Consider the following 27,282-nt stretch of genomic DNA (forward strand, 5'->3'; position numbering starts at 1 on the left):
TAAGCAAAGTTTGTCGTAGTGGTTTGATTTGAAATGGTTCATGGCACAGAATCTTACCAACTTTTCTTTATAGTGGTGGTGATAGGAAAAAGAGGTTGTAATGTTTACAGTGCAATGATAGTTTACTTACTATCCAACCAGTGAACCTAAATGTGTCCTGTGAGTTTTTATGTGATATTAATTGTAAAATACTAGTAAATCTAAAGTTTTCTGTGGGAACACACCATATGTGCCTCTCCACCATGAATGGATTTGAAAAATGACATTTTAGGCCAAGATTTTATTACAAAACTACACAAAACAGTTTCACAGGCACCAAAAACAATTTATATCAATTTTAGAGGCATTAAACTCTTCGGACATCTGGCTCCCATCACCACCACTGTGAAAAATTCTGACTCGAACAGTTTCTCTACAACACCGAATTTCACACCAAACCACTCTGAACAAATTTACATCTTACCACCAATTTAATTATGCAGAAATAAAAAATAAATAAATCTTCAGGAATTTCTCTTTGACTTCATATTTAGTCCCAATACAGAGTTATCTCTCCTGTAGCTCACCTAATTTAACTCATTACTCTCCAGGAGTTGGTTTAGATGTGTTGGAGCAGAAAGAACACAGAAATCTGGCAGGGTAAAGGGCTCCCAGCACAGAGACTGAATAATGTTTTATATGTAAATGTACACTTTAAAGTTGACAAGTGCAAAAACAATAGAAAGCTGTACAACTCTACAGTGTGGAAATCACTCTGCCATTTAAAACTTGAGGCCTGTTCAGCCTCTTCTGTATTAGCAGCAATATGGAGCGAGGGACATCACACTCAATGTGCAATCTGTGCTTCAGTGACCCTCAGAGACGGTCAATAGCCAGCATTGACACTGTCCAAGCACACTGACTAAAAGGAATTCTTCATATAAAAATGCTAATGAAGTGAAAGCTAGCACAGACTAGTTAGCATGACCCAATTCGCAGAAAGCAAACTGGATCTCTGCCACTTTTCTCTGTTTATTAGCAACATTAGCATTTTTGGACAAAGCACTCTGTTGCTAATTGGGACAGAATATGGCTAACTGATTGTAGGTCCATCTCCTGCTTGATCATCTTGCAGACGTTTCAGCCAGCAGGTCCATTTCAGCGGATTTCATACATCACTAGAAAAGTAAGATGAAATATTAACATAGCATTTCTACATCAAAAGAGTGGTGTAAAAATGTGCTGTGGTGTCATCAAAATGACAGGAACCATGAAAAAAGATGAATAATGCCACAAAACACTTCCTGTTAAACTGCTTTTAAAACTTTCACTGTGTAAATTAAGTACAATTGAAGACAAAGTAGACAGACCTTCCCAGGTTTATTTATAAATTACATGCTCACCACTGGCCAAATAATATATTTTGTTGGTTTCTAAAATGAAAGGCAAGTTACTTTATATATGATTAAATTAAAAATATATACATTTTATAAAAATAAAATAGTAACTGAGGCATTTGTAATAGTTTGTAAGTTCCATAGAACTTAGTTATCTTGTTTGGCCTTAGTTGATTCATGAGGACTGATTTGGTAGGTTAAGAATTCTAGAGCCAAACGGATTCTCTGACTCTTCAAACTTTGCTAACACAACAACCATTGGTTCCTCTGCTCCTTGGGGATCTGAACATGACACTGATACCTACAAAGTACTTAAAAGCAAGCTAACTGGACGTCAAGGCAAGAAGCATTTGCAAAGTTTGATATCTGCTGACTTAGTAAGGTGGTTAAACATTTGCACATGCAGCGATTCCTTTTTTCTGTTTTTAAGCTGATCAAATGTTATTTAAGACAGTCATCTGCAGAGGTTGTGTTTACTTCTTTTTATTTAAAAAATCTAACTAAATACATTAAAAAATAAAGCACAACCCTGAAATGTCTAACAAAGTTAGCTTGATGCTCTGCAACAGTTTGCCTCAAATGACAAGTATGCCATTTGACCACGGGTGCCCAAACATTTCTATACAACTGTACATCACTCTTGTGGCGGTTGTAAATCAGACAGGACTGACATTCTGCCCACATATAAAATATATGCTTGGTCTGCAAAACTGCACAGTCAAAGATTTCAGAACAATACAAGTGGCAAACCAGAGTTTTTAAAAATAAAACAATGAAGGGAGGAGCTTAAAACAGGATGCAACGCTGCAATTCTCAAGTGGATCTGTGGATGTTAGAGCCAACAGCAAAAATTAAAGGATCACATTTTTAAACCCTGGAAGCCAGGGTTTGATTTGAGGTGGGATGCAAAGAGACACCAACCTCCCAACAAAAAACAAATGATAAAATTAATCCTTGTTGAATTGCCAGTCTTCTTTGGGATGAAGGTGAGAATTATATTTCTGTCTGAAGAAATACTGGTGTCATCAAAATGTTGCTGCCAATTTTTTTTGTAATTTGATGAAGAGGCTTAAGACTAAACATGTCAAAGCAGACATAAAAATGTAATCACAAAACAGTGTAAGTAACAATTATTGAACAGAAGTGTTAAGTGTTATAAAAAATAAACAATGATGATTTGAAATCCAGTGATGATTTGAAATCAGATAAACTGGTGGTTTAGAGAGAAAACCATGTTTGACAGGGCCTTTGTCAATGTAAAATACAGCAGAAGTTAGAAGCTTAAAGTGGTCGTTCAGTGAAAAATGACATCTAAACAATTTCCCCCTTACCTCAAATGGATCAGGCATATTTGTAATACAAAGTTTGCTTCTTTAATTTTACGTGCACAAAAGTAGCTAAAACAGCAGAATTGTGTTTGTTGCTGTTATACAGTGTAAGGAATGACTGATCGACTTCATTTAGGTAAGACGGGAAAACTGTAAATTTGATTTTTGGTCGAAATATTGCTTTAAACTTTATTTGTTTAAACAGCATGCTCTCACCAAGTAAACATCAAGCTCTGAATCAGGGGTCCTGCTCTGGGGGGATGTGCTTGGATGGGCACTGTCTTCTAGAGCCAGGGTTGAGCTGGAGGTCCGGCGATGACCTCTGTTGGGCCACACATTTTTGTGTTTGAAGGAAAAATAGATCATAATAGATCAGGTTATGTTAGTGGGAACAGCAGATCTGCATGTAATAAGTTCATTGTGAAGTGTCAATGTGAGAAATCAGATATAAAGCTACAGTGCTACAATCACTGTTATTACTTTAAAGTTAATTGAGTGTAAAAGTGAGAAAGTGGCCATTGATAAACACCTGCTGTCTACATCCTCCTCGTGCTCAAGCTTAATGTCATCTAAAGAGGAAACGGAGGACATGGTAGCAACTGAAGCGGTCACATTCAGATTGGTAGAGCTTGGGATAACATCAGGTTTCTGAGAGTAACCCAAATCTGTCATGGAGAGACATCAAAAGAGCAAAGCAAAATATATAATCTTGATTTGTGATTTAATCTTGCGCAGCACAGCAGGGGTCAATCACTTTTTAACAACTGGTCTTCATGACCTTTCAATTACTTTTTTCACAACACCGATTTCCATTACCAATATTTAAAAATAAACATAATGCAGTTTAAAGGAATAGTTCACTCAAAACTTTCTTCTTTCAAACGCAAGCAGTGAGCCAGGACATTTTTGGTGTCTGAAGTTAGCTCCTGTAGTTTTGCACAGGAGCTACAAGACTAATGTATAGAACAAATAATGGAGATCTATGAAACTGGAACTGTGCTTTTTCCTTTTACCACTGATCCAGCACCGAATGCTCCAGTTTTTAGGTACATGCTGAAGATTGATACCAAGAGGAACTACTGGTAATGTAAGATGTTCGCTTATGTTTGGTAACATCTGCAGTCGTTGAAGCCAAAAACAATTCCGCAACTTCATTAAAGATGAATAGCCAATACGTGCACCAGGATATACATTGGGATGATATATTTGTGTGCTGATTGTTATTTTTAGTTATTACTTTGGAAAGAAGTTTGCTATGGCCACATAACTTAATAAGTATCTTTGTAATGTTATTTGCATATATGCTAGCCTCCACAGAACATGCATCTTGCCTCATATTCATACACTTGACAAAAGATAAGACTTTGAGACTTTCTACATGTTTCTGTGTAAATGTAAATATTTCAGTGACCTTTCAGAACAGTGCAGTACATAATTTCAGCCAATAAGTTAAGCTAACTAGCAAGCAAACAAGCCATTAGCCAAATTAGATACTGTGGAGTGGCATAAAATGACCAAAAAGACAATTAACTGTGGTTATTATGATTGTTCCAGCTGTCTTGCAAGCAGGTGGAAAATGCACTAGAACTAGAATTGGAAATGGGTTCCTGTTTGAGCTAGTTCTTGTTTTTGAATCTGCAGTGGAAAAACATCCGTGGATTTCCATTTCATTAGCTTTATGGTTCCAGTGCAAAAATAAAGAAGCAAACTGTAGACACCAAACATGTCCTGGCTAATTCACTGTTTGCTGTACAGATTGTGTAAATTGTATTTCAACTAACCATTCCATTCAACCTCTGCAAGACCATAGATCTCCAGGAGGAGGTCTGATGACCACAGCTTTCAATGAAGTCAGTGCCACTGACATGTCAATAAAACTGGGATTTGGCCCCATTTAAACTTGCAGAACTGTTCCCAAACCTTTAGATTATTTGTTTTCCAAAATTTCTCTATGCTTGGGAAGCAGAATTACTAAATTCCATGACTCCAGGAAAAATGAATACCTTTGTCATCCAGATTTTCCAGGCTTTGTGCTTTCCTCTCTTCATTTGTCTCCTCCTTAACTGTTGCAAGGACTTCCTGTGATACAGACCTGATGGGTTGGATGGAGCTCCTTTTCCTCCGAGAGGAAGCACCTCGGAGAGCTACACCAAAGAAACAGCAATGGCAAAATGGCAGGGAGAGTAGAAGAATGCGAGGAAAGATTAGCTTTGGCACTTCAGATGCTGACTTTTTAAAACGTGCATGAAAGAGACAGAGTAGCCACACTTACGATTGATCTTTTTAAATACGGTGCCACCCATAAACTTCAAGAACCTGTCAGCATAGAAATTCGGCCTGTGGACTGATACGGTGTCCTAAAACATATAAAGCTCTCATTTATCCAGAAGTGAACAAAAAGGTAAATGAATAATATTCATTCACACAGCAATTTTCATTTTAGTACGCAAATCCAAAAGTGTATTAGGAATATAAGCAAATGAAACATCACAGTTCAAGTGAAAAAACACAATTATAACCCACAGAAGAAAAAAGAAAGCAAAAGAAAAAAAGAAAAACAACTGCACATGGACTAATAAGGAGTTTTACTATTTTTAAATAGAGAAAATAAAAATAGAGGCACTTACTCCATCATGAACAAGGGCTTTCCATGAGTGCTCAACCTTTTTGATAAATCTTCACGATAAAAACAGAACACGCAGTGATGTAACATTTCATATTTGCATGATTATATAAAAGTGTTCATCCACATATCCTACTTCATATCACTTTTTGATTAAACAGTGAAGTAATCTTTTGCTCTATGAACTACATAACGTGTCTTTATTGACCTAGTTTTGCCCATTTCAGGTCACATAATTCATACCTATATGACTGTAGGATGTCGATGATTCCCAAAAAGATCAGCAACTTTTCGTCTTTGTGTTTGGCAGGGATCCCACCCATTCTAAAAGAAAATAGAGTAAATAATGAGTTTATTTCAAGTGTTTCATTATAACTTAAAAACAATACATATTTAACTGATTTGATTTTGTTTAGATTTTTACATATTTAATTTTGTTTGTTTTTACTAATATTATACGGGTTGGATTACCAGACACAGATTTAGCTAGGTCCAAACTTAAATGGATTTTACACAGAAAATACATCAGACAGTGTAGTGCATAATCAGGATTAACCTGTGCCTGGAAACCTGCAGCATTTAATAATCAAGAATTCCTGTTTTTATGACCACACAGCAGTAAACAAGGACATACAGTACTGTGCAAAAGTCACGCTTCATTGTTTCAAGTTCTATTAATTTTTCAGCATCAGGGAAAAAAAAAGAGGAAATCATCTATTTAACAGGAAAATTTCAGAGAACCTTGACATGTAAATATTTTATTACAGCTTTTCATTCTTTTTGGGTATTTTTTATTTTATTTTATTTTTTTAGAGGTTTTCCCAAAAATCTGCAGGAATATTGTTCCACAGCTCCAAAGTTGTCTTAGAAGCATTTTCTGCTTCTCACAGTACAAATAATCCCAAACACATTCAGTGATGTTGAGGTCTGGATTCTGGGTCTATTGTTCTGAGAATGGCAGCTTCTTAACAGCTACACACCCTTTCAGACTCATAGTGTTGAGCTGTCTTCTCATAGTAGAAGGATGGACAGAACCAGCTGTGGATTTTTTCAAATCTGAAGCAGCGTGATTTTCTCCTCTCTCTTAAAGATGAAAGTTTTAAGTGATGTTTATCTGATGGGGACAGTTTTGGTGTCTACCAGGTCCTGCATTGTTGTTAGGAGGCCTATGTAAGTGGATTAGCTTGTATGTAATCTAAACTGAAAAAAAAAAAGAATAATTTGTACTTAATGCTATTTGGACCGAAAATTAAATAAAGTAAGACCTCTGAATTGTAATCTGTAATCAGGAACATCTAAGATTGGTTATAATACTCACTGCAGTCAGAAAAAAATGTCCATGACTCAATGGATGCACATTGTTTACACTAAGGAATGCAGCCCAGCAAAAGAGTACTATAGCATTAACTGACTCTCAACCAGACAATGTGCACACACATTCATCCAAACTGCACAGGAAACATACTGATCATGCTAATAATATACAAAGGTTCTGCAAAACAACACCTCCACAACAGACAACTAGTTTGAGGCAACCCACCCTAACCACTTTCTGTTTTTTTGCAAAACTATTTTTAAACAAGACGCATAGTGCGACTCTTGTGGCCTACAAACTGAAACCAATCTAAAGAACTAACTCCAGCCTGTCGGAGTCAATAAATAGACAGCTTCATGAGAGCACAGGGAGACTGCTGGAACAGGGTGGTTTAAGGTTTACATCAGACAATAAGTTTTTCCACAATATCTAGATCATGGGTGCTCAATCCGATCATGGAGATCTTCCACCCTGGCAAGTTCAGATTCAACATGCAAAATAGCTATGCTTTCATTCTGAAAGCTTTCATTACATCAATGAGGGGTGTTAAATTAGGGTTGGAGCTAAACTCTGCAGGATAGTAGATCTCCAGGACCAGGATTAAACATCCATGATCTAGAAACTGCATTGCACACTTTACATCCAATAATGTAGTTCTTGGACAAACATCTTGAACTACTAAGACCATCAGTCAGTCAGAGTGACAATTTCAGCAACCCAATTCCCTTTTGAACTTTCAGGCCCTTAACTAGATGGACTTGCTGCAAGTACATTTTTAAATATGATGAATGATGAATGTTTTATTTTATAGGTTTTTTAAAATGACCATATATCAACATAAAGACCTCAGAAGTCATGTTGTTATTCTGTAGTCGGTGTCCTGTCCATATCAGAAACCCCTGGTCTAAGAAGCTTTCTCTGGGGAAAAATAAATGGCATTTTTGAAAATTTCAGCTATAGCACGCTGTGGTAAACAAAAAGATTAGAGTCTGAGTGACTAATGTGGTTGTATAATGGCGCTGAAGTTTAATAGTAGGCTTAAGGCCTGTACACGTCAAGCTCAGTTTACTTGGGCAATTTATTTGGAAGACAATAAATTAATTACATTAATTACAAAATATCATTTATGTGTTTAAGTGTTATTGTGCACACCAAACATGATTTTGCGGATGGCAAAAATACAGCAAATTTCTTTCTCCAAGCTTTCACCGGCAACATGAGCCGTCAGAAAAATGACTGTCATCTCTGACTTTGGCAATGATGAAAACCTAGATGATGATGCAGCAATAGGCTGCAACTAAAACCTCTTTCACATGCGTCAACAAGAACACAATCTCCAAAAGCAATTCAAATATGTTATACGTGGAAACACAAAGTTTCTGTTTCTAAATGAAGCAGTGAAACTCTTCACAATTTCACTTTTCCAAATAGGAAAGTAGCCTGATTGATTGATTGATTGTTCTGGGTTCGTTCAGTAAATAGATCTTATTTTCACTCCAGGACCATCCACATGTTTGTTCTGTGCGTCGTCTCATGTGGAGCTGCATCTCCATAAACAGCTCAAGCAGAGTTACGGAGAGCCAAGCTATGAGTGAAAATTTTAGCACTTGAATGAAACTCTCCATTCTGTTTTCCAAAGTGGACAGCATCCTGGACACTTACAGTTCACCAATTTCATGAGAAGCAATTACCTTTGGATAGACATTCTGCCCATTTGTTTTGTGGTGCAAACAAACAAACAAACTAACAACGTGTCTGAATATTCAAGTTATTGTGTTGTTTATATACACTGGGTTTGGTGCAGCTGTGCCTTTAGCATGGCTTTACACAGTGAAACCTTCATGCAACTTCAAGTAACAGTTGAGATGCAATCATCTCAGACAGCAAATTAAAACTCCATGAAGGCATCACATGATCACATCAGAGGACATATTCTTAAACTATTAAATGTTTATTACTTAAACTAACTTTTCAATAGCTTTGTGTCACAGTTAAGCAGTAATTAAGCATAGGCAGTTCACAACATGCATTTCAGTGTGCGGCTCAGTTAGCTTTATGATGCTAGATTATGCTAACTGGTCTGCACTAGTTTAAATTCATTTTCAGTGGCATCAGCATTATAGAATGAAGCCTTCCTTCGGGTCTGTGCTCTCTGTCACTGATGGTTCCTGGCTGTTTCACAAGTCACGGAAACAGAAACCACATAGACTGCTATTTATAACAGATGCTGATAAGCACTTTGCAGGAAAATACTGATGCTGCTAATAATAAATGAAAGCTAACAGGACTCCATCTGGGTTTATGCTAACTGGGCCACACTAGCTTCCATGCCTTGTAAATGATGTTAGCATGACTAGTTGAAGCATTTGTTTTGGTCTACCTTCTACCAATGCCAAGGATTCCTGGCTCACACTCAATCAGACGTTGTATCATGCAGTTCCACTCACGTCTCATCGTCGGTGTCTGGTAGAGGCTCTGCTGGTTTTCCTCCTCCCTGAATGGACTCCATAGCAGTGGAATATAGAACTTTTTGGGTTCCCTGCCGCCTGCTGTCTCCCCTGCCTCCTCTCTCCCTCATCTTTTTACCCAGCACATGGACCCCCAGCAGTAGACTGTAGTCCATGATCTTAAAGCTCTCCAGAACCTAATCAGGACACACACATACACATAAAACATGGCCACTAAAGGACTACTACTTTTTTGAAAACAATATTGCATAAAAGTGCTCTTTGGGGCAAAGCCATAGAGGAACTAGCTAAAGAACCTTTCAGTGGATGGTTCTTTAAAGAAATTAAACTGAAAGTAAACTGAAGAAGAAAAAAAAAAAAAAAACAGCTCCTTTTGACTAATTTATTCAGTCATGAAAACCACATTTGTGTATATGTGGCTATTCAGCCTACAGGGGTTTAGCTCCACCCATTCACATTGAAGTTATAAGGAGTGTTTCACCCAGGACATCTTTTTGAATTAGGCACTATGCAAGGCAGCCAATCAGTACTGATGTCATTAACACTAGCGTCCCTGTTAAATTACCATGTCATAGATATGGTAGATATAGAAGAGGCTGAAATTACTGCAGTACTCTTAGAAAAGCACCATACACAAATAGGAAACCGAAAGCGGTTATTTCATGGCATTGCTCAAAAGAACCCGGATGTTGCACATCACCTGAGTTCACTAATGATTTCACCACATCATAGAAAAGAACCCAAATCTGGTTGTCATGTGGAGGCCTCAGTGTAAAGTTGGCCTGGAACAGCCTAGCTTTTGCTGTCAGCATCATAAAAGGAGCTGTTACAGCCCAGCAGAATCAGGAGTACCTGATAACGCTGACATCAGAAGTGCTTGCTGCAGCAAAGCAATGATAAAAAAGGTTGTTTTTAAACAATGTTGCTATAGTTAATTCATGTATCAAACCCTCAGACTTTAACTATTTTTTTTCTATTCCATTTATAAGGTAATTCTACATAATCCAGTCAATAGTTCAATTCAATTTGAATCTCATTTTTCACTCATTAGGATATAAACCAAGTCATTCAGAAAGGAATGTACAAGTGAGCACGAATTGTTCACAGTGGTGGTGATGGGAACCAGACGTCCGAAGAGTTGGCTTTCTCACAAAATTATTACAAATAGGTTGCTTTATGCCTTATATTCTTGAGATAAGGTTTGGCTCAAAAAAAAATATATTTTTAATTCACTCATGGTAGAGAACTATATACAGCAAATAGTACAGCAAAAAAGTCCTAAAATAATGATTTTTCTTTTCTTTTTTTTTTGGAAATTCCCACTATTTTACAATGATCAACATTACGCATAATAACTCACAGCACGTGTACATTCATACACAACATTAGAAATGCTATATTTGCAATACAGATACTGCAACCTTTGGTTCTGATCACCACCACTGTAAAGAAATCTCTGAATTACTTTCTTCACTTCTCAACAAATTAATTATGCAGAAATTTTGACAAATAACTGAAAGCTTATTAATATATTCAACTTCAACATGTAACAATATGGATTCCATTGCACATTCTTAAAAAAAAAAGAAAGAAAAAAAACAGCTTCCACTGAACACTTGTTTTCATGTAACATTTGTTTAGGGTAAATTACGTGCCAAATATGCTTTTAGCAGCTGTATGTTACCTCACCTCTTGATACAAAAATAAAACAACTGATTGGTTAAGTCTCTTCTAGAGATTAGAAATAAGCTGTTTTTCTGCCTGCAACTGGTTTAGTAAGCTCCTTAATGAATCAGGTGCTCTGTGCTGTGCTGTCCAGAGGTGGATAAGCTGAGGGTGAAAAGGCCAATGTGTCCCATCTACCGAACCAGATTTTAATCAGCTCATTCAGAATGACTCAGGAAATGATAAGAGCCGCCCTGCTTTCACCATGGCATAACAAATGTATACATGGCTCTGGCATACATCAAATCAAATGCAATTTTAACATTGTATAAACTGATGACTATCTGAGTCTAAATGTCATTACTTCTCCAAAAGGAAACAGCGATTCATGAGGATATCATGGCTACATTTGTCTAGAGTTGATATTTAATGTTCAAGGTAAAGGCTATCCATTACTGTAGGTCTGATATTACAGTGTATTATTCTGTCCTAGTCAAGTGGTCTCACTTGTGGGTCTGCATAGAATGTTTATTATTTATTGCTGTGCAAGTTTAATCTGTGCAGTAGCCATAAAGTGCATCACATAAAAGCAGCCCTGACTCTTTTTCATGCTGCTATCATCCATACTCACAAGTCGTTAATCTAAAAGAGTGGTATTGGAATTAGTCTACACATGCAAGCCGAATGTATTAGGTGTATATCTCTGACAATTATGATTCTTTAGGAAACAATTCAATGCACCATGAAATCTCAAATTTCACCAGTTTGCTTTGATTAGATTTGATTGAGGTTATAAACTGATATCTGCTGATGTATTAATTGTTCTGCTAACCCTAACCTGCACTAGATCTAGATGCAGATGGATCTATTCCCAATTTCTGCATTTTATACATGTTTATGTATCAGCCATAGCAGATATGTGTAGGAAAAATATCGGATATTAGCTCAAAATTCCCACACTGGTGCGTCCCTATTTCAAAGACACAAAAATTTCAACTAGAAAATTTCCAGGTTTTCTTGAATGTGTGGGAAGCCTGTTGGAGGCATTACTTACACAATAGTGGACTACAGATTAAAAAAACAACATAGTTAGCTTTTATGATTTTTACATATGAAAATAAGCTAAAACTTTCATATTTGAATTATCTTGCCCATTACTGAATTTTATAATAAATGAACTAAAATCAATTTGCACATTCTGTAATCAATGCAGCTGAATCAGCATTTTTAGACTGATTAATTTCTTCACCCACTGCTCAGGGCCCACGGCTCCTCACAACCTAAACCAGGCATTCAGTTTTCTTAATGATATCAGGTGATGCAACAAAAAAGTGGACCTTCTGGGGGGCCCTGAGGACTGAGAACCCGTTTTCATTCCACTTTATGCTAATTTCCCTGACAACATCAGCAGTAACTGACCCGACAGTCTCGTTGCAGGGTCTTCATCAGGGCATGGTATGTTTCTGCGTCCAAGTGCAGGCCCTCAAAGTGCATCTCCTGGAAGTCTAAGTCTTTAAAGGTGGGAGAGGATTTGGCTCTTTCTTTGCGTGAAGCTCGTCGCTTGTATGTTGATCCTTTCAGGTCATATTTGTAGTGCATTGTCAAAGAACGAGGTAAGACGTTGTTCATCACCACCAGTCGGATATTGATTCCTCCGCACTGGACGCAGTAGAGGCCATAGAACTTGGGCAGAAGGGTCCTTGGGTTCTGGTTAAGATTCTGCAACAGTCGAGAAACTCATGGAGTTACTATGTAATTCAAGCAGAGCACAGAGTTTAATCCATCCTTGCTGGTGCAAGAAATATGGAAACCAAAGCAGTAGGTAATTTCACTTAGAGTCATTTAAATAGTCAAGGAAAATGTTCAAGAGCTATTTTATAGAGACATTAAATAAACAGTTAGGTATGAAATTTTACAGGATTTTCCCCAAATTCCAAATGTAGCAGTTTTACCAAGACAAGCCTGGTGTCCAAAGTTTGCTTCTTTAGCATTAGAGCTATGAGGCTAATGTAGCTATGAAGTAATGGAAGCTTTGGTGTGCCAATTAGCATTGTGTAAGCTGCATGCCTGAATCACTTTTTCAAACCAAATGATCTTGAATAAACTTACTTGTTTGGTTTCTGTCTCTGTATGACATATTAGTGGCATAAGTATGTTAGAAAAAACACCCTTATTTTTTTAATGTTTCTTGACTTTTCAAGAAAAAAATGTGGTATATTTCTGCAATTTTAGTACAAAATTTCTATTAATTTGAAGAATAAATAAAATGTATTTAAAAAAAAAAGGCATTTAGTTTATATATTTTTTTATTCAAAGAGGCATTGCAGCCTAAAACCAGCACTTAATATGATGCTTGTCATGTTATGTAATATTCTGTAGTGCAGCCTTATGTCCCTCAGCCTCTTCGGTTGGACAATAGTCATGTTTTCAAATAAATCATAAATTCTCTCATGATAATAAACAGCACACATTAAGAAAATAATCACATGACAACTGGAAAGCCTTACAGTGTTTAACAAAGGCCATTAGAGCCTTACATCTGTGATGCTAGCACTAACCTCAATCAGTTGTCAAACTTTTTTTTCCTTGTTATAGGAACGATGCCATTAAAGACTTAGGCCTTATTCACAAATAGTGCTTCTGCGTGATGTCAACATGAGTGCTACAGCTTGAACGTGCTGACCTTTCATGCATACAGCATTCATACTGCAGAGCGGAGCACCGGAAAGATATATAGACACTCTGCCAGCGTGAAAGTGCTGACCAGTTAACATGTGTGCCAAAATGACAAGCAAGACTTTTTGTGTCGTTCACTTCACGCAGTGTGTGAATCAGGCCATAGCCAGCTAAGAAAAAAGGTTTCAAAATTGACCCTCAAGACACATCATCAGAAAGGGATTTAGTAGTCCTTAAACCAGGAAATCTTACTGTAAATACTACTGCAGTACTGCTGTAAAAGGTGACTAGGCACGTCTACAAAAGATGTAGCGATGGTTACATTTTTCATTTTCACTGGAGTGTCCAATCACAGGACATATTAACCTTTTTGAACAAAATATGTCATGTAACCAAAACAAATTCCTAATGGCATAATCACTACATTTGAAATAAAATTGGAAAACTGTAAATCTGATTTTTCGCTTGCATCATGTCACAATGTAGTCTGTGTAATTGTGTGTACAGTCATACCTGGGAAGAGCACAGCCTTGGAACTTCTCCTTGTGGCTAAATCTGACACATTTACAGTCACTTCTACTAATATGTATTGTTCTCATTTTATACTGTAACTGTGATGATGAAATGCTGGGTTTTGCATCATGGTGTGGTGTTAATGTGGCGCACCATGTAATAGCCAGGAAGCAACTTCTGCAGAAACTCTGCCTCTTTGTGCTGCACTGTCTTGATGATAAACTCGTCGTCACTCGTTAAATAGAACCAAGAGCTGCTCGCCCCGGGGTTAGACAGTTCAATTAGGGGCTCATTGCAAATGGAATACTGCAAAAAGAACAACAGTAAAAATCATTAACCCCCAACATTATGTTTATTAAATATTAACTTTAAAGACTGATAGGCACTAACTGTGTTGTAGTGCCCAACACCACATAGTCCAGGAAGTCCTTTCAGCAACTCACTTATGACACAGTTTACTCATCAGTGTTAGGTTAACATTTAGAAGAGTTTTTGGATGCTCACCAGATAGTCATCAGGTTTAATCCCAAACAGTTCTCGGAAGTAGCGGAAGGCCACAGGGGCGTAGGTTTTGAAGCGGAAGTCAGGGTAGTGATGTGCTGGGGTCAAGTTACTACCTTCACTAAGAGTGAAAACAAAACAACATCATGGCTATTTTACCTACAGGGACAGTTTCACAAGGACAAATGGAGTTTTTTCCCCTTTTTATCCATAGTGTATCCAAAAATATTAAACATAATTAGTGTATTACAATACTTCATCCAAAAATCAGCACACTTGCTCATTAACATGTCTCCTGAAATCAAGAGCATTAATAAAGAGCTTGTTCCTCTTTTGTTACAGTAACAGCCTTTTCTAAGGAGGTTATGCAAGCTGTATTTGTGCATCTGCACACCTGTGTCAGAAATAGGTGCACTTTAATGTAGCTCTAATTCACTATTTAGAAGGGTGCCTACATGCTTTCAGACATATAGTATACATTTTCAATACATTCCTTTTTCTAGGAATGAGTTTAATGGAACTGGGTGTGTTAAAGCCACAAAAGGACCATAAAATGTGCTGACTGATAAGACTGCTACTCCTCTGAACAAGGTACACACCCATTTAGGGCATGATACATATTATCAGACACAATATATCACTGTAAATATATACAGTACTGTTTAGAGGGCTTTCATTTCTTTAATATCCAGTTAAAACATTCAGTAAATACATTGTTATTTATTTCAGGAAAAAAGCAGAAAACACATTTAAACAGAAAATTACACAGAACAAAATATAATATGATTTTAGTACTGAGTATGTCCACCCTTTGTACTATTTACAGCTTCTATTCCTTTCTGGAGAATTGCTTTCAGTTTTTCAAAGCAGTTTCCAAAGTTGAGTCTTAGAAGTTGGTTACTTTTCATGATCCACATAATCCAAATTATAAATTTAGACTAATCAGTCCATAAAACCTGGCTGTAAATCTCAGATGTCCAGATACAGTAATCTAGTGCAATTTTTCTTATTTTCTGTCTATTTCCTTCTCTCACTGATGCCTTCTTTACAGCTACATTTCAGAAATACCTGTGGATTTTTTCAGAACTGAAGTAAGAGTGGAGCTTGATTTTCTCCTCACTCTCAGAGATGAATGCTTTAAGAGCTGTTTATCTGATGGGGACAGCTTTGGTGGTCTACCAGATCTTGGAGGTGGTTCTTAGGACTCCCATTTTTTAAGAATGTTTTAACAATTTTTTTAAATCCAATTTTCGAAACTCCTATTTTTCATGGATTTCCTACAGCATTCTCCTTCTATATACAAGCGGATTATCCAATATCTAATCTCCGGAGAAACACTTCCTGAAAAGCGATTAACTTGCAGTTATTGTCCATTTTAACTAGAAATTAAACAATGGTAGACAAAGTACACAAATCATGTACTTAAGTTAGAGATACACAAAGTAAAAATATTACTCCAGTAAAAGTAGAAGTTCCTCCCTTTAGACCTCCACTTGAGTAAAAGTACAAAAGTATTTGACTTCAAATGTACTTAAGCATCAAAAGTACTACAAGATTATGACTCTAATGTCCTATTCTGATTTTTGTAAGAAGATTCTTGCCTCATGAACTTGCTTCATGTACTTGTTTCTTACTTCATTACTTCATGATTTTAGGTGAAAATACTCCAGTGTCTCTCTTGGTAAACCAGTCTTTTAATAGAATGTCATTAATTAGTGATGCTGATGTCTATTAAAATTATCATAGCACAAAACACCTAAGGCAAACAGTTTCCATCAGGTAGAACTGAGTGGCTCTGAAATCACTTTTACACACAAGCAAAGTTTCAGATTAAGATTTATTTACAACTTAGTTATAAGTTTAAGTTTAATAAAAACTTGCTTTAAAGGATCACAAATGAGTTTCCTTTACTATATTGCATCTGTAGGTCTTTGTTCATAAACATAAACCAGCCAAAACTAATTTACTATAAAATGAAAGTGTTTGTAGAAATTTAGAAAAAAGCCACGTCAGTCACGACTGCATATGTGGACATATTTCTATACTTTGCTCTATTTACACAAAGTTAGGTTAGTTCATCATTTGTTGAATAGACTCTCCCAAAATTTTATGCTGCTGCACTGACGTTGAACCGTGTGCTTCAGTGGGTCGGTATGTCCAACAGGTCAAAACAAGCTCAAAGCAAAGTGTGCGCTGAGCCCTGATTGGTGTTCTTGCTTTGTGTTTCTTTCATTTTGACTTTATATTTTTATACACACACCAAAAGGAATGACAAAAATGTAATGGAGTAAAAAGTATGATTTTTGACTTTGAAATGTAGTGGAGAGAAAGTAAAAAGTCGCTCAAAATGGAAATACTTCAGTAAAGTACAGATACACGAAAAAAATGACTCAAGTACAGTAACAAATTACATTTACTTAGTTACTGTCCACCACTGAAATTAAATAAATCAAAGGTGGTCTCTGACTTTTGCCATGTACTGAATAATATACATGCACAACTATTTAGAGTCTGTAGTTCTGTGTAATATGAAATACCTGGGGAGAAAGACGCTCTCCACCATGTAAAAGTCTTGCATGAGCACATCTCTGTCTGGCTTAGAGGTCAGATTGCCCACCGTGTAGCCAATGCCAAGCTGAATGGCTCCCTTCACTGCCTCTGCTGTAGGCTGAAAGCAAACACAGATGAAATGAGAGCAACCACAAGCTGCTAAATGCTGGGTTTTGCAATGCAGGTCATATTCAGGAACAGGATATGCCAATGTGAAGCCATAAAGATAGGTGTTATCAACAACACAATGAAAAGTGGAAAAACAAGGCTAATGTAGAGGCCTGGTCACGCATTTCCAAGAAGTTTTTTTAATGCTAGCATCCTGCAATCATCTAGTGAAATGTGTCATTCGGAGTCACTCAAAATTCCCTTTTTGCTTTTTGTGTAAAGTCTTTATTTGCTTCAATAATATGTTACAAAAAACAAGACCATATACTACACCCTGGTGTGACAAAGGTGTCACAGAAAAAAGATCACTATAAAAAAAAAAATCTAAGACAATTTTTCATGATTTTAAGGTGACAGCTTATGCAAAAATAAATTTAACACAGTCTTCCTTTTACCTCAAATGTAGTCAGTCAGTTGAGGCATTCTTGGAGTCCAAAGTTTCTTTTATTTTGCACTGGAGCTAATGATGCTAATGCCGCTAATAAGTAACGGAAGATATCACGCCAGTTAGCACTGTGAAAACTGCATGACTAAATCACATTTGTGCCTCAGATAGTGTCAACTTGTGAAACAATCTGAAGCAGATTTACCCATGTGACTTCTGACACTCTGTAACATATAGAGTTCACACTGTTATTTATAAACATGCAAAGGTGTTCTTTCAGAAAAGTAATATTTTCAGGAAAATCCAGGCTTCTAGACCACTACTTCATTTTTTCAGATACTGGTATTCTTATTGTTGGTTATTAGTTTCTACATTAGTCTCAAAGCTGCAGTGCAAAACTAAAGAATCAAACTTCTAACAACAAACATGCCTTGGCTAACCAGGTACATTTGAGTTTCAAACTGAGCCAACACAAACAATTTCTAGCACACTTTTAACATGGATTTGTCCCTTTTCACCAAATATCAAAATCGGAAGTGATTTTTCAGGTCAGGAGTTTGATCAGACAGAGATGAAGGGGCTGCTGGTTGAAAACAAAAAAATAAATGCACCCTGATTTTAAGGCCATTTCTTTGTCATTTTAATTGAGCTTCTGGTCTGTATTAAATTTTTTCTGTGCACTATAATGTGTGCACTATACCCTCATTTTGTCTTGCTGTCTAGTGTGCACACCCTTACAAACAAAAAGGTTAGGTTAGGTTATTGCTTGTTGCAGTGCTTTTGGTGAAGTGCCCTGTCAAATTAGATCTACTGCTTGAAAAACACTATCATGATTATTTATAGCAATATGAAATTAAATGAAATGGAAATTAGATATTGTTAAAATGGGATGAAATGTACTTAGGCTGTCATAAATATATTGGGTGGGCCGCCCAATCATGTGTGTGGGGAAACATTGAAATGACTCCATTATTTTATTTTATTTTTTTTGAATAATTACTATGTATTACCTGCAGAAAGCCAAGCTAAATGAGTATTTACACTCTTTTAGAAGAAAATGTAGCTTTTAGTGGGCTGTGGATCAAAGACCTAAACCAAAAAGCTGCAACTAGAGAATATCTAATACCATCATAACACCTGTACATAATGGATTTTTGGCTGTTTTGTTGCTGCTGTCCTGGAAATCTGTCTACACACTGGAGCACATCTCTGCTGTGGACAAACACACTCTGCGATCCACCTAATAATGTTAATGTCAGCTTTACCCCTGTTACACATGCTGCACCGCGCCAACGGTATGATGGCCGTTATGTAACGAGCAGCGGAAAACAGCATTCTAGGCTGTTAAGAGTGAGAAATCGGAGTTGGATAATGAAATCCCACTTAATCCGCAAAGAGCTTGAAGCACAAATGCCACATTGTCCCCTTGCAAGGAAAAACATGTCGGGGGGTTTGACTTGAAAGGGTCCGTTAGCTGGTCAAGGCCTGAACTCTGCGCATGAGGTTAATACCAGTAACGTGGCTGGACGAAGATGGGGGGCACCCACAGTGGTTGCACAATGGGGGATACATTTGGAGAAAAGTGCTATATAAACTATACATTAAACTCTAGGACTGAATCAACTGAATGTAGCTTTTATAGGGCTGTGGGGAATTAAAGAGTCTCTACATAACTAAATCATAAAGATGTAAAAACGGTCATTAACAGTCTTTCATGTGAAATGCACTATTCTAGAGAAACTTACTGACTTATTTCTTTACAGTGGAACCATACTTTACATAGGAACCAGGGATCGCAATATATATACTGCAAATATAGCCACTTTACTACTGAAAACAACCAGTGCATGTACACATATCTTCTACGTCTCTATATGTAATGTTGGTAAAATGTAAAATAAAGAGATACATTTATTTTGGACTATTGTGCCATACACCATTCTGCAAACACTTCTCCACCATGGAGGAGTTTATTAATATGTTTTAGGAAAAAAATCTTATCTAAAACTATTGTAAAACAATGTCTCAGATATCAGACAGCACATTATTAACTATTTCATGCAATAACTTCATGTGAGGGAGCTTTTAGAGGCATTAAACTCTTCAGCTATCAGATTCCTATGCATTCCTTCCATTGTGAACAATACTATCTAAATCTAAATTACTCTATAGATTGTAGCATTTCGCACCCACTCTGAATGACTTACATTGTATCCACTTGACAGATCAGTGGAATTCTTCTTTAAAGGCCTAAACCAAAACCTGCATTTAGTGAGGTTTGTCTGTATGGTTGCTACTGATGAGCATGTCTTTACTGTAAGTTCACTGTATGTGGCTCAGCCTAAAAGAAAGTATCATTGAATTCATACCTTTTTGTGATCTTTGCTTGCACTCTTCTGAGGTCCTCCACCTTCAGATTCATTTACTGCTGACATCTATTGTTAAAAAAACACAGCAAACCAAACAAATAACTACTTGTTCAATATGAATTGAAATAAATGTAGTTTTAATAAACAATACTACACGTTCCATCGGCAAAGTATGTTTTTAGTAATATACAATAGCATCCATGAGCTGAGTGCGCTTTGTGCTCATTTTACGAGAGAAGGAGGAAGTGGCCTGTTCCTGTTCTTGCTGAAGATCAAAGCTGAGCAGACTCCTGTGCACATCATACCACCTTTTGACACAGCACTACTCTTTGTGACTACCACATGCCTTTTGCCACTATATTTTCATATTCATTTTAAAAGCAACAGATCTGCTTCATACCAAGAGATACTGGTGTTTTCCCTTACCTTGTAAACCGCTCTCCTCATGTGATCTCACTGCCACTGCATATCCAAGACTATAAATTAATGTAGGAGTCCTAAGAGAGGAAAAATAGAACATGAGTAAGTTGGCGGGATGTCTGTGCGTGACTGATATAGAAAGTGAAAGAAAAGATCAAGCACACATGTGTGGCTGTAGCACAGATGAAGAGACAGTTGATGTGAACGTGTAACACAGGAAGCATGTGTGTGGGAGGAAAGGGGATGAGTGGGAGAAAAGCTTACAGATTACCACGGATTCCCTCGTTCTCAGAATATCGGAACAAATTGCAGAAAAAAAAACAACGTTTGCTGTTCAAAACAGAGCTTATATCCACAGTGAGGAGATGCCAGCTACAAACTGGCACTCCGCCTTTTTAATAACTAAGATACAGAGTGCATTTGAGAAACTACAAAAGTGCCAACACAAAGTTTGCCAGCATAATGCGGCAGACATAGCAAAGATATTTTAAGCAAAGTCTCATATTTCATACCAAGAGTCCAGAAAAGGAGAAGTCACAGCCCAATTGCATAACTCTGCTGTCCTGAGAAAACTTCCATTTTGGACTGTTTTCCCCCATAAATTAAAGCATTATGCCTTTCCCAGGACTGAGAGTTACAAAATCAGTTTAAAACCTCTTGACATTTTGTCATAATCAGGTTTTTTTCTCCTCTCATGAAAGCTAATGTTATTAATTTGCTAGTCTGTCTGCTCAAACATATGATGTCATAACAAAATGCTTTTATTTACTACATGGATAAATTACCAGAGAAGGGAAAAAACCCAAAATATTCTAAACTAGCACTTGTTACAATAACTTACATCAATGTCGGATATTATTTATATTAGTTTATGAGTATTTATTATTATTTGATATTATTTTATTATGTGATTAGTTATTGTTATTTATTTATGTAGAAACGTTCACAGGTGGCCTCAACATCACCGAATGCATACATTTAATGTATTTAATAGCTGTTTTGACTGTAAATTAAACAAATCAAAGAATGGCTTCTGACCTTTGCAGCGAAGTTTTGTACTTTCAATGAAAGTGAATGTAAAAAGATTTTATTTTAAGTAATTCTGAACTATTTCTGCTGGTCTGTTCATTGTGAATTTTTGACACAGTGTAAAGGGTAACTGGTCTTTTTAAATTTGGAGATCTAAAGTTTCGACAGTGACAATATACACACAGACAGTTCTGTGTAAAGCACCCCAAGTTCTCCTAAGCACATTATTTAAAACAATTTACCTTCGACAATAAGTAAGGTTTGCTTGTAAGCTTATACATGGATTAAAAAGTAACAAAAAAAAATCTGTTTTCAAACAGTTAATATCTTGTGAGCCAGTATGAAGAACACAGTTTGGCTCCAGCTAACACAGTCACCAGCTAACACAGGTTCATTAAATATCAACACCAGCATATTTAATTTAACATAATGAAACACCAATTAGCTAAACTAGGGATTGGATGTTGAACTATTGGATGTTAACTACAAATAATATTGGGCTTCCTCTAGGAGAGTTTTAATATTAAATGTATTTACTGTAATATTATTTGTTTGTAATATAGTTTTTTTAGATATTGAAATTGTAAACATATACTGCTCAGATAAACAGCTTTTTAAATGTAATTCTCAGGTGTTTGAAGCATGTGCACATTCCTGTGTGCGTATATATCAAATGGTAAGGCTATTACATTAAAAATTACAACTGAGGCAAAATATACAATAGGCAATAAATGTACACCACAAATGATCTCTCTCCGACATTACCATTATAAATCAGAAAAAAGGCTACACTAGACCTCAAAAAACCTTTATGGCTGCACATGACAGAGAAATGAGAGAAGTTATCCACACGTACCTCACAAGCCTGTCCTGAACCTGTGAGCTGTCTGCTTATGAAAGTGTCCCAAAGTTCTCTTAACTCACTAGTTCCCTCACGATAACCTCTGGTACTGATTAAGACAGATTACGAAATTATTTCTTTGCTAATCTATTCAGGGACTGCCTATTCACACAAACTCACAGCTTAAAACCCAACCCACTAAACAAACAAATAAACAAACGCAACAAGGCACAAAAGACACAGAAAACACTTCAGCAATGCAAAAATCAAAAAATCATGTTTGAGTCACAAAGTGTGCAATGCACTGAAGAGATGCAGAAGATAACTGAGTAAAGAAATGTCAACATTTATACAAACTGATGCTGGGACATGATTAAGGAGTCAGAGAACTTCCTCAATTAAATAGAAAGAGCAGTAAAAAAAAGTTAGAATGACAATGTACAAAACGAATGAGTTACTGTAACTGTGGCTTATTATGTAAATTTTACATATTAACGTACAGGATAAGTTTACTCAGCAGTTGAACTCAAATTTGTTTGAGTTACATAAAGTCTGGTGTACTGACAGTGTAAAAGGCTTATTGACTCAACAATATTCTACATTCATTAAGCAATTAATCAGTAACGTGCGTATGCATTTACATTTGAGAGTACAGTCGTAAAAACAAGCGCAGGGGAAATGAAAGGTGATCAGTGCTCAGTTGTTTCACTGGGAGCAGAATGAAGTGAGTATTATGTATCATTTCTTCCTCATTGGACTGATAGCGTCTTTGTTGCTGCATTAGAGGCACAGCAGTAGAGAGTTTACACCAGGGCTGGTTAATTCTTGTCCTTTACAGCCACAGCACTGCACACGTTAATATTTTCCCTTCTCAAACGCACCTGACCACACAACAGCTGCTAAAACAGTCCATGCCTGATAAAGAAGGTCCAGAAAATAGCACCACTGACATCAGTATTCAGATAGTGGACAAGGCTTAAACCAGCCCACAGCATTTCATTCTGTTCCTCAGTGTATTGAATTCCACAATTCCATTAAACAATGTCTCTGAAATCTGGCAGAGAATTCATAATCATTACACATAACTTTTAGTGATGTAGCTTTTAAAGCCATTAAACACTACAAATGTCTGGTTACCATCACCACTGCTGTGAACAACTCTAACCCTGTAAGTGCCTCTAGAAACCTAAACTGGTATTGCAAAACTGTCCATCAAACAATGTATTCACCATTTCATGTACTGAAACAATTACACAAATAATTTCCATGAGATGTTTGATTATACAAACACAGCTTGTTTAACCTCCTTAGAAACTGTTGCTACTGGTTGTGGTTAATCTCCAAAACTTCAGTTTGTGCAAACTCCATAAATACTACCACAAAGAAATCTGCATGACATTGCTTATAATAGCTTTGAGAAGGTTCTGGCCTAAATATTTTTTTAGTCATACATGACTAAAGAGATACATGCAGGACAAAATAGTCCCCAGAAAATTAAATTTTTCAGCTTTTCAGTATTTTACCATCGCTGACATAATATATAAAAACTCAGAAGATACGTGTAGGTTCACTGGCTGTTAAAGAGATTTGGAATAGCATACACATCACATGCATACACACAATTCTTTTAGATTCAGTTTTGTAATGAAATAAGAAGCTTTTTGAGAGCATGATTTACAAATGGTAAAAGTGTGAACTAGATTATCCACAATCTTGCCAACAAATAGATTAGGTGACGTAAAGGGTCCAGAAATAGACCCAAGCAGAACTCCTTTTGCTGAACTGATTTGTTATAGGGGTTAAGAACCATTCTCCTATAAAGCTTTTCTCATACAACAGGATTTCTTGCTTAGACAGCTAACTTTAATCTTAGTTTAATCTAACCCAGGACTTTCTGTCTCACACTTTATGATGCATGTCCCACATGGGGCCTTTCTCACAAAGCACATTCAGAAACAAAACTTAACAAACGCAACCTTGACTAACTCATTTTATGACTGGGGTTAACATTCTGTGGCTGTAATAAATCTACTGGTGCATGTCAATAAAAGCATAACATTTATGATGAACAGCCAGTCGTGTAAAACGTGACGTGAAGTCAAACTGCTTATTTTCAAATAAGGAAGAAATTGTACTACATCAGTATCTTGAAAGTAAAGCATCTTTTTGGCCTTGTTCAAAGAACTCACCAGCAAGTAGTACCCCAAAAGTCCAATAAAGCATGCACTCTCACATGTCCACAATGCTCAATAGGCTCCATTTCAGCTAACACAAGATTGTTTTCACTATAGTGACATGAGTGCTGGTGGCTCCCCTTGTGGATAGTCTAGTTACACTTGAATGAGTATGTATGTATGTGAGTGAGTATGTATGTATGTGAGTGAGTGAGTGAGTATGTATTTATGTGAGTGAGTGAGTGAGTGAGTATGTATGTATGTGAGTGAGTGAGTATGTATGTGAGTGTGTGAGTGAGTGAGTGAGTGAGTGAGTGAGTATGTATGTATGTATGTATGTATGTATGTATGTATGTATGTGAGTGAGTGAGTGAGTGAGTGAGTGAGTTACAAGCCAGGCCAATGAGGTGCTTGCATCTAAAAATTTGTTGTCACAATTGTCATACTTTCATCTACATATGCATAAAATCTATCACATCTAAGCTTGGTCAGCTTGTTTTTATTTATTTATTTATTTTATTTCACCTTTAATTTAACCAGGCAACTCATAAAGAACATATTCTTATTTGCAACGGTGGCCTGGCAAGTAGCAGAAGCTGTCTGAGTGAGAGGGAAAAAAATAAAAAAATTCACAGGGTAAAGGCAGCAAACACTTTCCGTTGTTCATCACAGTTATAAAACAAGAGGAAAGGGGAAATTCCATTAATTTCTAATCAAAATTTCTCCAAAATGAAATGATTAAGATGTAAATAAAGTCAATTAGAATGGTCTGATATGCAATGCTCCGTTCTAGAGAAATGTACCTAGTCAGAATTGTTCACAGTGGTGATGATAGGAACCAGATGAAGTGAGCTGGGAAGGGAGGAGGGAACTCTGAGAAGCTTGGGCAGGAATTCTAAGAGGCAGCTTGCTGAGACTGTCAAAGAAAATGTCTGCATGTTTCTCGATGATTCACCATTTTACATCAAACCACTTTGAATAACAGTTGCAAAGATTTAGCTGCGCAAACACTTTGAAAAAAATCTGTGGAATTATAAATATATAATTGTTCAGCTGGATCTTGGTCAGGAACCCTGTTTATATTGAATGTACATAAGACAGGGCTCAGGTCTACCAGACATGGACTAATCTGGCACACCTGCTAGCAGACCAATGGGAAAGCAGCATGAGAAAAATGACACCTGGAGGGTAAAACTGACTGTATCAAGCCACCAATTGACACAGCAGGATTGAAGGCCTTCTCTACACCCTTAAAAAAACATAACAGATTGAAAAGTGTAGTTTTTATCTTTCTGAAAACATTAACAACACAATGCAATATGCTCCATTTTGGCGTATTCCTAATTCATAATGGAATCAGCATCCCTTGCTAAGGCTACAAATGTCAGGCATACACTACACATACATTACACACCCAGCCTGGAGACAGACAATAGCCCTTTATCATTAAAAAACTAGACTCAGGGATATGGATCGAGCAGCGTGAGCACTTGTTGTTTACATTTGGTGGAGATGGAGAACACAAATGCCAGCTGACGTAAAAAGGCAACCACGTGACACATTCAGAGCAAGTCAGCAAACAGGTCCATCCATCACTGCAATGATTAAATGGCAGGTGGGAATTAATGTAAAGCAGTCTGATACACCCTGAGGCAGCTTCAGCCAGAAGAGTTTCCATTGTAACTCTACTAGGACAGAATGACACATTCATACTTCATTAAAATACACTGAGACGTCAATATGAGTCAAACCTAATGTTTCTCCGAGTTTGCCTGGTTACTGTTCTGCTCTGCTTCAGCGACTAAGGAAACTGCTGCATCCACGGTCCACAGTGCCAGTGGATTTGAGGCTAGTTCCACCTATATGGTCATGAGGAAGTCCATTCTTCGGTATTTGCTCAGTTTATTTCCCTCTTGACAAAACCAAGTCTTCCCTGTATTCTCTAAAAGCAAAGTGAGCAGGCTGTACATTAGAGCTGGGCGATATGACTATATTTACCCTTATCATGATAAATTACAGCATAATATGACCCAATATGCTTTTCTGAGCATACCATGGTGATCACTAGTACTTAAAAACTACTTAGCCACTGCATGTTTGACTATAGAGAGAATTATAAGTCCTGTTTAACTGGGTTTAGCGCAGCACAGTATGCAGTACACAGTAAAGCTGAAAACAAACACCCTCATAGTTTTTCACTGTATTTTTTTTAATGTGGCGCTATTTTGTCTCTTCTAACTTCAGACGTCAGGAAAAAAGTGACATATCGTAAAATACATCCTGAAGTATCGTGATATATTTTGCGATATCGCCCACCTTTACTATATAACCTCATTAAACCTAAAAACCCACCTTACAATACTTACATTACGATGCCTTGCCTTCTGAAGGCACAAGAAAGAGCATTTTTGAAAGTATTTTGTAAAGACCAGACTATACTAATATGATACACTGAATTTAAACACGTGGCTAATTCGCACCACAGCATTCAAGCCAAACTCCTTCACGTTACCCTGTTTGTTTTGTGCTCAAGCTACGCGCTTCTCGGTAACAGCTCGGAAACGCTCTCAGAAAAAGAAGGTTAAAAAGTTTCAAACTTACCCCCGACGTTACTGGAGAGAGGCTGTGTTTTAGAACCGGTTCTCCTCAGCCGTGTGCTCGTTTCGTCAGAGCAGCTTCTCGTTCTCAGCTGACGCACAGCCGACTTGCTCGGGTAGAGTACGCGCTTAATGATTCAGCGATGTCTGATTCATAGACGAATCGGTTCATCTGAACCGGTTCCTTTTCAATAAACTGGTCGAACCGACTCACAAGTCAAACTGAATCGACCTTCTGCACAATGCTGAAGATTTTTAATAAAATTCAGATTAATTCAGATTCA

General features: G+C 36.9%; 1 protein-coding gene across 3 annotated transcripts; it reads right to left on the reverse strand.

Moving 5' to 3' along the window:
- Positions 1–640: 640 nt before the first annotated feature.
- pip5k1ba (phosphatidylinositol-4-phosphate 5-kinase, type I, beta a) lies at positions 641–27,139 on the reverse strand. 3 transcript variants are annotated; one of them, XM_017700249.2, is made up of 15 exons: positions 27,003–27,139; positions 20,364–20,434; positions 19,938–20,003; positions 17,003–17,133; positions 14,469–14,586; positions 14,118–14,270; positions 12,195–12,494; positions 9,090–9,286; positions 5,571–5,651; positions 5,332–5,380; positions 4,977–5,061; positions 4,708–4,848; positions 3,234–3,369; positions 2,921–3,026; positions 641–1,157 (listed from the first exon to the last, which is right to left on the reverse strand). In XM_017700249.2, the coding sequence occupies exons 2-15, from the start codon at positions 20,382–20,384 to the stop codon at positions 1,155–1,157; spliced, it is 1,587 nt and encodes a 528-aa protein (XP_017555738.1). In that variant the 5' UTR covers positions 20,385–20,434; positions 27,003–27,139; the 3' UTR covers positions 641–1,154. The 3 variants fall into 3 exon arrangements, with proteins under 3 accessions (XP_017555738.1, XP_017555740.1, XP_017555741.1); XM_017700251.1 differs by lacking the exon at positions 27,003–27,139 and adding an exon at positions 22,243–22,328; XM_017700252.2 differs by lacking the exons at positions 2,921–3,026; positions 3,234–3,369.
- Positions 27,140–27,282: the final 143 nt, after the last annotated feature.

This window comes from Pygocentrus nattereri, chromosome 18 (genome assembly GCF_015220715.1).
Source record: "Pygocentrus nattereri isolate fPygNat1 chromosome 18, fPygNat1.pri, whole genome shotgun sequence".
NCBI lineage: Eukaryota > Metazoa > Chordata > Actinopteri > Characiformes > Serrasalmidae > Pygocentrus > Pygocentrus nattereri.